The sequence below is a fragment of the Sturnira hondurensis genome, unplaced genomic scaffold (genome assembly GCF_014824575.4).
Source record: "Sturnira hondurensis isolate 20B ecotype Veracruz unplaced genomic scaffold, ASM1482457v3 Scaffold0010128, whole genome shotgun sequence".
In the NCBI taxonomy this organism is placed as follows: domain Eukaryota; kingdom Metazoa; phylum Chordata; class Mammalia; order Chiroptera; family Phyllostomidae; genus Sturnira; species Sturnira hondurensis.
This window is the reverse complement of record NW_028082759.1, coordinates 115,613-128,348: the sequence shown is the minus strand read 5'-3', so window position 1 is coordinate 128,348 and position 12,736 is coordinate 115,613. Positions and strand designations below refer to the sequence as shown.

Here is a 12,736-nt window from a genome sequence, read left to right as displayed (position 1 = left end):
TCAAAGTATTTTATAATTGTTGACACAAGAGTTCAGTAGCTCCTGCCATTTCTTTAAAGTTGATGGAGAACTTCCGCTGACTCTGTGGCTGTACAAATTGTGCCCAGAGATGATGAGGTGCCGTGACACCAGAGATAAGTGCCACCACCAGGCAGCAGAGTTTTAGCTCCAAGCTGCTGGCCTAATTGGCCCTCACTGTATGGCTACCCTTTGTCTTCAAGAAATTTTCCTATTGCTGAATCTCACTATTGAATTCTTTCTCTAGAAAAGAGAAAGAATACGTGCGGGTTTGATACATGTGACTTTTAGAACATTTTTTCCTCTGGCATAGTGTGGGATCCCTCCCTTGCATTCTGGATTAAACATAAAAAAAAAGGTAGCTATTTATCCTTCATATTAATCCACATAATTTGCCACAGACCAAGTGTCCCTTTCAGAGCTGCCATGCCTAACTGGCATCCTTGAACTTGGAGGAACTGCCAAACTCTTGTCAAATGAATCTTTTAAATTACTTTCATTTATATTCCATTGGTTACTTGTGGTTAATTTGACAGCAAGTTTAGTTTCACTTCTATGTTATTTCTCTAATTGGATGATTTCTGCCGTATGTGTCCAGTTCCAGTAAATAAGATGATACGTGACTCGGTGAAGTACAAATACATTAGTTCTGGTGTTTGGGGGGAAGTTTGTTTTTGTTTTTTTTTTGCCTGCCTGTTTCACAAAATCTTTTTTATTTAATTATTTTTCAAGTACAGTTTTCTGTCTTATATTCCCAGCCCTGCCCACCTCCCCCCAGTGCTCCCCACCTCCCTCCCATATCCACCCCCCACCTTAGTTATTGTCCATGTGTCCTTTATACTTATTCATGTGAGTCCTTCCCCTTTTCCCCTGTGATTCTGTCCACTCTTCCCTCTGGTCCCTGTCAGCCTGTTCTGTATTTCAGTGTCTTTGGTCATATTTTGCTTGTTTGTTTTGTTGTTCAGATTCCTGTTAACAGTGATATCATACGGTATTTGTCTTTCACTGCCTGGCTTATTTCACTCAGCATAATGCTTTCCAGTTCCATCCATGCTGTTGCAAAGGGTGTAGGAGCTCCTTCTTCCTTTCTGCAGCATAGAATTACATTGTGTAAATGTACCATAGCTTTTTGATCCAGTCATTTACCAATGGGCATCTAGGTTGCTTCCAACTCTTGGCTATTGTAAATTGTGCTTCAATGAACATTGGTGTGCATAGGTTCTTTTGGATTGGTGTTTCAGGGTTCTTAGGATATTATCCTAACAGTGGAATTGCTGGGTCAAAAGGCATGTTCATTTTTAGTTTTCTGAGAAAATTCCATACTGTTTTCCATAATGGTTGTACCAGTCTGCAATCCCACCAACAGTGAACTAGGGTCCCTTTTTCCCCACACCCTCTCCAACATTTGTTGTTTGTTGCTTTGTTTATGATGGCCATTCTGACTGGTGTGAGGTGGTATCTCATTGTGGTTTTAATTTGCATCTCTCTGATAGCTAGTGATATTGAGCATCTTTTCATGTGTCTCTGGATCCTCTCTTTCACAAAATCTTAAGTGTAAATTTCAGGGATGTTTTCTTAATCATCAGTTGCATACTAGCTGTTTTAGTTCCTTTGCATGTTTAGCCTTGTCTGGGTTAAAGGCTGATTATTTACTAACTTCCTAAATAGCCGGGAGATAAGTTTCGGTTTCTCGAAGGTCTGGGTAGCAGAGATCGAGGCAGGGAACAGAGGCGGATGGATGCCAGTGATAAACCAGAGTCCAGAAGACAGGTGACAGTGAGGAGCCTGGAAGCAGCAGCAGCATTCAGCTGATGGTTGACTGTGGTTTGGGGAACTTCTGCAGGTGGAGTCCCTCTAGTGCCTTCCTTTCTTCAGACTGCTACATTCTTCCCCAAGGTCACTGGGATCACTAGCAGAGAAAATACTGCCCTTGTCAAAGCTGCTGACAGACGCAAATGTTAAGGTGACTAAATCTTTCAGATGGAGGCAGCGAGGAGAACATGCCTTAGAAAGAAATCTGTTTGCACTTTTACAAAACTAATGTATTCTACTCCCCTCACAATTGCTGATAGTTTTACAGCTTCCATTGCTGTAACCCTGTTCTTCTGTGCAGTGCAGTAAATCAGCCCTGGGCGGTGGTGGGGATCCTGAGGACCTGGGGAGGCCACCGGAAGACGGTGCAGCAGTTCTGTCTGCTGGTCTCTGTGTGGTTGTCTCAAGCTCAGGGTGAATCAGATCAGCTCCACCCCCGAGACCAAGATGGGCACTGGCTGGCACTGTATCTTTGGCCCACCCTGACATTCTTGGAATCTGTTCTCACCAGGGGGTGCCACACAGCCAGAGTGCCACATGTTGTGTCCTCTTCGTCCGTGGCCTTTCTTACAGAAGTAGGGCTTAGGTTTGCAACTTTAGCCCGTGTTTGTCGAAAGTAAAAGGTCCCGATTAGAGCTTTTTCCTCTGCCGTCACTGAGCTCCCTGTACATGTTATGTCACTGGCCCTCTCTTGCTCCCTGATGTATAAGGAGCGGGTAGGCGGGAACACTGTCTTCATTCCAGGGGAGTGGCACCAAGCGGTGAAGGCATTTCCCAGGGTTCTGGGGTGAACAAGGAGGGCGTCTGTTAGAGCTAATGACTCGCCCGGTTGATCTCTACTACATCTGGTGTCTGATATTTCTTATTAAAGAAGGCTCTGTAGACCAACAAGACAAAACCACATGAGCCTCAAGGAAGATTTATAAACAGATGCAGATGTACTTCAGACAGGTTTCAAGTGAAGACAGTGGTTGGATAGTAACTTGCAGGAAAGACAAAAGCTGCCTTGGACTTTGCAGACATCATCTCATGGTTCCTGCCTCTCTCCTGTCCTGCAGGAGCGGGCAGACGGGGCCTCGTCTGTCCTCACTAGAGGCAGCGGCCTGAGGGGGTGGGGGTTGTCCCAGGGCCTTGCCATCGGGCTCACTAGGGTCCTGCATCTTAGAGGATTCCACACAAAGGGGCATCTGATCCTGGGCAAACATTCCCAGGGAATTGGTAGGACAGGTCTCGGGGTCTGCTGTGACTAGTGACAATTCTGCTGAAATGCCTGCCTCGGGAGCAGCTCAGAAAGAGACCCACCACATCCTGGATGGCTCTGCCGAGTCACACGGGGTTAACAAATAGGTGTGGCACACACGGGTGTGTGAGTTCATTCTTTAGAGAACCCCAAAAGTAATGTGTAGAGAAGTTAATGTCAGTATAAAGTGATCTCTTTTCCTGAAGAGTGAGCTAAAGGCGCTCCCTCTACTCCAACAGCTTTGGCTCTTGATATGCAAGAACTCGGTTTGTACACCTGGGGCTCTTCTATTGGTCTATGTCAATCCCTATGTTAAATTCTTGAATATGAGGAGGGATAACGAGACGCCAATGCGGTAATGATTTTGCTCACTCAGGAATTGCGTGGAACTTCATTGAGCAGTAGATATCACCACCTACCAGAGGACTATTAGTAGTTTAAAGTCCATCTAGTTGCTAGACAGGCTCATGACTTCTTAAATCAAGGCTGCACTCTGGAGATTTGGCTCTCCGAAATACACTGACTGAACTGGCCTAGAGTAGTGTATCAAGAGGAGGGTGTTCTTAAGATTATTCGGTAGCCAAGGGGAAGGGGCAAAAAACCTGGGAATTTTGTGATTGAATCTGGAAGATTTTACCTTCCAGATGCTTGTGTATATGCTTGAGATGTTTTTACCCCGAGCCACATGGGTATTATTTTTAAATGGCAAGTGACTTACTGCTGAAGCTGGAGCAAACAGATCAGTAACGTGGGCTGCGTGGTTGGGCTGAGTGTGTCTGTGGCTGATGTGTCTGGTGTGGGAGGCTCGTCCGAGTTGTTCACTGGGTGAGGTTTGCTTATGAGAAAGGGTTTTTGTGAAGAGGGCTGGTTTGGGTAGGTTTACTCTGAATAGCCATTTCATTTTTTAATTGTACACATCATCCCTTTTTCGCCACTCTTTACCTCCCGATGAGTTGTTGCTCTTCATTTATCAAAAGTGGGTGCCATTTGGGGGAGTGGACCATAGCCATTTTGTGTTAAACTCCAACAGAGAATTAGTTCTATAGGAAAAATGCACCCAGTTCCCAAAGCTTTGCTTCAAACACGTAACTACTTTTCTTGCCTGGTGTTTCTCCTTCCAAATATTCCATTTTGGTTTCTAACCCTAATCTTTATAGACTAACTTCTTAACCCTTTACTCAGTTTTTAATGTAATTTCCTAAAATTAGTGCAAATGAGACACCGTCAGAGAGAAAGACTAGGTTCCGCACTAGCAGCAGTAAGAGAATGACTGTAACCCACATCATCCCCACCTCTTTCCTCGGGACTCGCGGTGCCCAGGTGACCCTGCCAAGCTCATTCCAGCTGTAGGAGCTTTGCACTGCCCAGCTCTCCCGCAGGCCCTCACAGCTGGCACCTCCTGTCACCTGGCCTCAGCTGTAGTGTCAGCCTCAGCTGTCATGCCAGTCAGCCCTGCAGACCAGTGTCATTCATCAACGACACTACTGTGGCCATCTACTCATAGTTCTGTCCCTTCACAGCACTGCCCACCTCCTGATGTGTCCTTCCTTCTATCCATCCTCTCTCTGTTCCTCCCCACCATAGAATACAGTTTTTGTAAGTGTGGTGACTTGGTTTGGATCAACATTGCATTTCTAGAACAATTCAGCATGGAAAAGTCCATTTGTGAAGGTTATTTCCATATATTTGCAAACTCCGGTCAGGAGTTCTCAGCACCCTTTTTACTTCCTTTCATTCTGTTCCCCTAAGCCAGTCTTGTCTCTTGGATTCACTTTCATGCCAGGGACAGCCTGAGAGCCTAGGTAATCTACACAGGACCTCACGTCGTCTTCCAAAGATGCTATGAGAGGCATGCTACTGACACCCAGAGCCGTCAGGTAACTAGCCCAAGCCACACAGCATTTAATGATACCAAGAGACCCTGACCTCTCTGCCTTTAGTCATGCTGACTCTGAATCCTTCCTCTCCCCTCCACTGGTCTCCACCCGCCCCCTTTCCAGACCTCGGCTACTTCCTCTTTCAGGGAGTCATCAGCAGTCATGGTAGCCAGCATCCTTCTCCACTTCCTTCTTCCTTCCACAGCACCTACGATTGCTACTGCATAGTTCGCTTCTTTGTTTATTCTCCGACTTGACTGGTAACCTCCTGTGGTCAAGGACCATCCTTTAGGATTTGGCTCTCTTCTCCACATCACCGTGGGGGTATCCGTAGCATGCCTCTCACTGCATCACTGGGAAAACCACACGAGGGCATGTGTAGATTACCTAGGCTCACAGACACGCTCCAGCATGGAAGTGAGTCCCAGAATGGTGTGGAGACTGCAGTGATGAAGCCAGATGCTCAATAGATATTTGTGAGATGACTGTGAGACATTTAAAAATCTTCTAATTGATCTTTATTTCAGTGTTAATTGGTCGGAATTAAGAAAATATGTGTGCCTTAAACTCTGTAAGTAGAAAATAATGTCTTAAAAAATAGGGGGGAACAGGGATGTAGTAAATGGCCTTCTAATTCTGGTGATCTTCATAGGCTCGGGGAATTGTCTTGTTAAAAGAACTACAGAGTGATCCAGTGCTGTGTTGGGATCAAAGAGTAGTTTTAATTGTGCTCTGAAATGATAGAACACCTGGGCAGCAGGAGCCCAAAGAGAAGGGAATGTCTTCTGTATGGAATGTCTAGCACGGGTGTCCTTAGGGCCCCTAAAGAGCCACGTGCACAGAGAAATGCTTACACAACAGGACTTATTCAGTAGTAAATAGATGGGTGTTTACTCGTGGGAGAGAACTTGTGGCTGTCTTTGAAAAACACACTTCCCTGCCTCTTCATTTATGTGGTCTGTTCTGCCCTTGGAAGTCGCTCGTTTGCCCCTTACGCTCTCACCTGCACCGAGAACACGGCGCTCAGTGTAGCCTGCTGCGGACGCACAGGGACGCCCCTGTCCTCTGAGGCTGCTCCTCATCACAGCCGAGCAACCAGCTCACGCTGTCAGGTTCAGAGTAACAGTGGGAACCCGTGTGTTCCCAGTAAGGCTGGTGCACAATGCGCTAGCTGTCTGCAGTACTGCCTTTCAGTGGCTTCTAAACCTAGCTCCTCTGGTTCTCAGATGCAAGGCTGTAGTCAAAAGCAATGAACAACTTTATTTCCATAATCATGGTTTGTTTTTTTTACTTGTTCTGAGCCTGACTTGCTCCATGTGGTTTGATTTCACATGTCTGTGGCACAAATTTTCCTGCCTGAGGAGGGAAGGTAGAGAGAGGTCAGAAGTAGAGATAGACAGTACACGCGTTCACTCATTCCGTGGATGTTTTCTGGCCGTCTGCTCTTTGACGAGCACTGTGATGAACCAAAGAGGCATGCTGAGAGGGAGGCGGTGAAACAGAACACAGGATGACAGCGTATGTGCGGTAAGGGCTGTGCAGCAAACAAGCACGGTGCAGCGGCCAGCAGGGCAGACTCGGTCAGGGCCTCCTTCCCGCGGGAACAGGAAGGCAGAGCCTGAGAGCCAGCGACACCATCCCAAGAAGAGGAGTAAGGGGCCAGGCTCCAGGAGTAGGAAAGTCAGCAAACTGTATACAGGTTTGTTAAAGGGTTGCATGGTACTAAAAATTAAGGTTACAAATCCTAATTCCTATGGCTCTTGCTAGAACATGTCTCAGGTTCATTCCCTATCTCCCAATAACCAAGATCCACTCCCAGCGAGTAGGATACAACATACACTTTGACCAACCACTTTCAGTCATGTATTACAAGCACAGGAGATCAGTGTTTTCTTTATTTCTTTAAAACCAATGTCTGACATCATCCTATGTGAATTGCAGGAGCAAACAACTAGAAAGGAAGAAACTGAAAAAGCTATTCGCTAGAATTTCTCCATTATAGGTAATAGAACACCCAACTACCAGATTGAATGCATGGAGTTTAGTGTCTTACACAACATGCCTGGGGTCAGGCAGTTCCGTGGTGGCTTATCAGTGTCCCCCCAGCAATCAGGAGCTCGTGGTCATGAAGTGGACGCAGCAGATTCTGGCACTACACTTTGGACACAGTGGTAGCCAGTGAAAGGAAGAAGACATCTCTTCCTACGTGTTTCTTTTTACAGATGGGAACCTCTTTTTCCTTTTCATTGAATGTATGGGGTGATGCTGGTAAACAAAATTATACAGGTTTCAGGTGCACAATTTCACATCACATCAGCTGTGTGCTGTATAGTGTGTTGAGATGGGGAATTTTTAACTGGAGCGCTGCACCCTCTCATTCTTCCTCCGTCTCCCCAATCTTATTGGTCAGGGCTCCATCACAGGCCTCTGGCTAAACTAATCACTGTCCAGGGCATTGAGACCACTCAAAATGACTTAAGATTAGTGGCCGCTGAATTTGGAAATGAGTGGGGATCACCTTTTCTAAACACATGAAGAAATAATCACCCCTACAAATATCAGAGGAAATTCGGCAAGGAAACACAGGGGAGTGGACAGGAGGAAGGAGTGGCTCTTGGGAAGGCCAGGAGCCCCTGGTACAGGTACTCCATTTCTCCTTAATCTTTACCCACAGCCTTGTGAGGGGAAAGGAAGAGAAGTGGGAAGCAAATTGCTTAAGGCACCAACAGAAGTGGACTGCACCCCTATCAAGCACCCAGCACCAATGCCAGCACCTAGCCCCCCATGGCTCATACTGTCACTGATCTTGGAAAGAAAGGTCCTGGCATGTCACCTACCCTAAGAGCCCTGGGCTCCCCAGGAGGTTTATGGGGTGCATCAAATGTAGCAGAACCTGCGATTTTCCAGGGTCTGCTGGTATGAACAGACCTTGCCCTATAACATTGGCCTTCCCTAATCAAGTTAGATTAGAAGGCAAGGTAGCAAACCTACTTTTCTGTGTAGGTTTTCTGTAGGGCTACAGTGCAGGCCTTCCTAATCCTCGGCCTTTATCTAACCACTGAGGCATATTCCCCTGGGGTGTTTAAGCTTCCCCTGAAGACTGGATCCAGTTAGTGTTACCTGAATGCAGCTTTCGTGGTTCGTTCCATAATTAGCTGGCAGAGGTATAGCATAAAAGAAAAGCCCAGGAAGAGACACATTGACACATTGTACTACTCTCTGTTGGACTTGAATGTCTGACTTGGGTTTGTATGTCTGACAATTGACTATACCGCCTTGTGCTTCTGTCCTGCAGGGGATTTCCGAAGAAAGCCAACCGAACTGCTAGAATAGCCTCTGATGAGGAGATTCAAGGCACAAAGGATGCTGTCATTCAAGACCTGGAACGAAAACTTCGCTTCAAGGAGGACCTCCTGAACAATGGCCAGCCGGTACTGAGATATTTGGGGCCCGAACTTGGAATGTTAGCTCCCCACATCAAAGAGCTCTCCCCTCACTTCACTAAGCCTTATGTTCTTAAGATTTGACCACAAAATTGACATCCCCTGAATCTCAACGTTTCTCTTAGTATTGTGGCTTGAATCTGGGGGGAAGGGAGAAAGTGAACGGGCTTCCTTCTATCAGCCCCGAAACTATTCTTGAGGACACAATAGCAAGTTGGAGACGAGGAAGGAGGAAAGGCTGCCTTTAAGGTCTGGAGTGGAACACATGAGGAGCTGCGATGTTAAGGATTCCTGGGCGGGGTGGGGGTCAGGAGGGAGGGTGAAGCTGTGCTCTGGAGTGATCTGCACCTACCCCAAGGCAGCGAATTGGAATTCAGGCACCAAAAGGAGATCTGGGATTCTACGGCATGTACCACTGCTCCACAGAAAGCGGCTGTACTAGGGAAACCATTGCTGACATCCAGCTCTGTTCTACCAGACCATCACAGGTACCGACTCGGTTACCTGAACGAGTGAGGGCTGTTCCCCACTCTTGTTGCAGTTTGTCAGAGCCGGACACTGAGACTCAGGGAAAAAAGAATTATATGATGAAGGCTGCAGAACTGTAGCGTAGACAAAGAGATCTGGTGTGCTGCATTGAATGGAGAGTACTTTGAAGGTGGCTGAATTTAAACACGGAAGGCTAAATACACAATATTTTATAAATAAATTCATGAGTGGGGTCCCCGCTCATGAGTGTGTGTACATATTATTATTTTTCTCTGTTGGACTTAAGCATTTCTCCATCAGTTTTTTTTATTTGTTTAATTTTCTACTGACCCTTTTCTTTTCCTATCAGCCTATTTTAAGGGGACAGAAAAAGCAAGTCTAGCAAATAAGATTTCCCAGGTAAAGGAAAAGGGCCTTTCTGTGGCTTTATTATGGAGTTAGCACCAGGAAAAATCTGCTTGGCTCTTAAATACAAGAGTCCCTTTCAGACACCTTTTTCAGGGGAGAAAGCTCTCTGGTAATTTTTCTGGGAATTTTAATGATCAAGCATTGCTAAATAAAGGTGTGAGAACAGACCGAGTGTGGCTGGAAAGGCGGGGAGCAGAGGACGGGCGTGGCAGGCGGACTGTCACTGCGAGGGCATCCTGCCCTGAGCCCAGGAAGATGAGCCCTCTGGTGCCGTCTTGTGCTAGTCGCCCCTCTCACTGGGACAGAGGACCTCCGCCAGGGGGCGTGTTTTCTCCCTGAAATAAGTGACTGCATGTGGACCTGTACATACTCTGGACACCTTCTCTGGCTCTGTCAACTAAAGCCTTTGAAAGATTAAAACAGGCACCTGTGGGACGTTTTCAAGCCACGCAAGGAAAGGCATCTCTCCGGTGTTTTGTTTCTTTTTTCCTTTTTGGTTGTTTGTTTAAATATTCCTCGTGGACTAAAATTCTCTTGGTTAAAGTAAGCCTTCTATGAGCGTTACAGCATACCATGTATATTATATGGATATAATATTTTTACTTATCTGTTGCATATCATACATATAATGCCTGTTTGGCAAGGAATGACATTCACAGTAAGTTCCATAGATTTCCGTGTTGGAGAGTTTAAAAGGGCAGTAGAAGTAAGGTTTCCCTTTTCAAAAAATGGGACTGTCACACAACTTCTTCCTAATGTTACATATTACTGTTACTTCTTTTTGGCTTCTAAAGACACAGCTTATGTATCCACGGGGCACAGTGCTTAGGGACACAACGGTGGGGTGAACTTGGCCGCTCCTGGTGAAAGTGCGTGCTGGTGAAGGACTAGATACCCAATGGGTGGTTCTGCTCATGTGGAACCGAGTGGAAACTACTCCAGACCCCTCCCAGGGGCTGATACAGTTCTCCATGAACAAACGTGGGGAGGGCTTTTAAGGAGCAGGTACTAAAACCCACGTTGGAAATTCACTGGTTTTTTAAAAGAAAGATGAGAAAATTAATTTAAATAACCTACTGGACTGAGACACTCCAGGCACCAAACAGCTCCCTCCCCCTCCCCTCCCCACCCCTTCTGTATTAAATGAAATCATTTCAACTTGAGGACTTTTCATCATTTGGCACTTGACTTGTTTCAATTCCTGGTTTCAGCTGGGACTGGAACCAGCAATTACTGGAAATTGTAAATTCACCCAGCATATTTTTCTGATTAGAGAGTTTCCAATAAATCTGTATCTATATTAAGAAGTTTGGAAGTTTATCTGAAGTAATTTCTATGGTTTTTTTTTTCAGATAGTACCTTACTAATTATTCTCTATTTTCAATCAAATAATTGTTTTTAAAATGCCCCTGATGGAGCAAATGGTCTCTTAAATTTCATCTCAGACCTCTAACTCTAAGGCATGTTGGGACCAACATTCAAGAGCAGAAACCAGCCTAATGCACAGATGGAAAGTGTTGCCATTGCTTTGGTATAAGAATGGCCTGGCGAAAATGGTTTGGGTCAAATCCAAAGTGCTGGTCGCTAGATGCTAAAACATTACCGCTTTCTTTGCTTGATGGGCAGGCCGCCCTCCTCTGAGCAGAATCTCGGGTGTTAGAATCAGAAAGTACCTTTCACTCCTCTCTTGCTACCTCAGCACATGCTGTCGTCCTCTGTGGATCACTGGGGCCTCGGTTCTCAAACTTGAGTCATTCTGGAAAACTGTTACGAAGCCATGTGTTCGAAAACCAAATCTCCTCTGTCTGTCGCCTGAAAGATGCCTCCTGTCTCACACTGAAAGCTACCAGCAGGAGAGGCTGTTGGGCAGAGAATCGAAACCTGAAATTTCGTTAGATACCCGAGACATTTTTTCCGTTAATGTAGTCAAAAACTGAATTGTTTGAGAACCAAGACCTCTGAGAACCAAGGTTTGACTGCATCTGCGTACCTTCAGGTTACACAGCAACTTAGGAAAGTGCTCTTAGAGGTGAGGACCCCCCCCCCCAAAGCACAGAGGACCATCACTGCCAGCTGGTCTAAACATTTGAGGTTAAGGATAATTTTATGACACACATTTTCTATGCGGTTCTGCCTTGTTGCTTATTTTAGTCACCTTACGTCTGTGTTACATCAGTTGGTGGGTCTCAGGGCCGGTTAGCCCGTCTGCCACAGTGGACTGGACCGTCGGGACCGGCAGGGGAGGGGAGAGCTGGGGCAGCGGAAGCGAGGGAAAGAAAGAAACTCCTTTTGTGCACAGACGTCTGAAGGTGGAGAGGGAGGTGGTTACAGAACACATCAAACTTTGCTGGGGTTTTCACAGTTCTTTTTCGTGAGGCAATATATAACCGGTTTTTCTCACTTTGTACTCTGTGTGATTTGCTTTGTTTAGAGGTTAACATACGAAGAAAGAATGGCTCGCCGATTACTAGGCGCGGACAGTGCAACTGTCTTTAACATCCAGGAGCCAGAAGAGGAAACAGCTAATCAGGTACCACGTTCCTCTGGGCTTGTTAGAGAAGTAACAATTACTGTGTCTCCCCTCCCCGCATTCTGTGTGGATGCTACTCGTGGGATCAGATCTGTGGGAGGTGCAGGGCAGGTCGAAGAAAAGCAGTGTTTCATCCACATTTATTGAGCACATGCTGTGGGCCAGACACTGTGTTAAGGGATGGATAGAATTATTTCAGTCAGTGATATCTGTTCTTTTTATCTTCTTATTGATTAGCTTTTTCTCCTTTCGCGTATCTTTGTTTTTCCTGTCCTGTGCTTCCGTGCAAAATAGTTTTGTGCGGGGTAATTTATTTTCCCTGAAACTGTTTGAGATAGCTAGTGACTACTTCCAGTTACATTTTTAGTATCTAGTCAAAGTAAAATATGTATATACAGAAAAAAACTCTCTCTTTATTTTCCTTCATTTATATAGTTATAAATCACTAACCAGCAGAAAACCTGAAATGCTATTTCTGCTCTCCTGATACCGCCAACAAAAAGCCACTTCACGGATTTGATGTGAGCCGTTTTTAATCTCCACGGCTTCTGTGTGGTTTCCAGATGTACTCTCCATAGTAAAGAAATTTAAAACAAATTTAAAGGATCAAGTGAACTTTTCCTCGTGTCTGTTGAGCAATGGATCTGAAAGTTTTCCCATGTTAAATATTGCTGCCACAGAAATCTCACTTAAAACTGGGAATCGTGCTGGATTCTCACTGTTTCTATTACTAGTCTTCACTCCTTTTTCTCTACCGTTGCAGGAAACTGAGTCTCCTCATGCTTCCGTAGGGAGTCCTCTGGACGGTCAAAAGGTTACGCTTTTCACCTTTCTCTTTCCAGTCTTCCACTGTATCTATTTTCTTATGTTTCCTTGCTTAGCTGTGTACCTATCTTTACTGCCATATGTAAATTATAAA

At 45.6% G+C, this 12,736-nt stretch overlaps 1 protein-coding gene across 2 annotated transcripts in view; it reads left to right on the top strand.

The window, feature by feature from the left end:
* PALLD (palladin, cytoskeletal associated protein) overlaps nt 1–12,736 on the top strand; it is a 205,110-nt gene that overhangs the window by 171,724 nt on the left and 20,650 nt on the right. For both annotated transcript variants that reach the window (XM_037058242.1, XM_037058243.1), the window contains 2 exons: nt 8,243–8,378; nt 11,719–11,817. In XM_037058242.1, the coding sequence (XP_036914137.1) occupies nt 8,243–8,378; nt 11,719–11,817 (235 nt within the window). The remainder of the gene's footprint in view (nt 1–8,242; nt 8,379–11,718; nt 11,818–12,736) is intronic.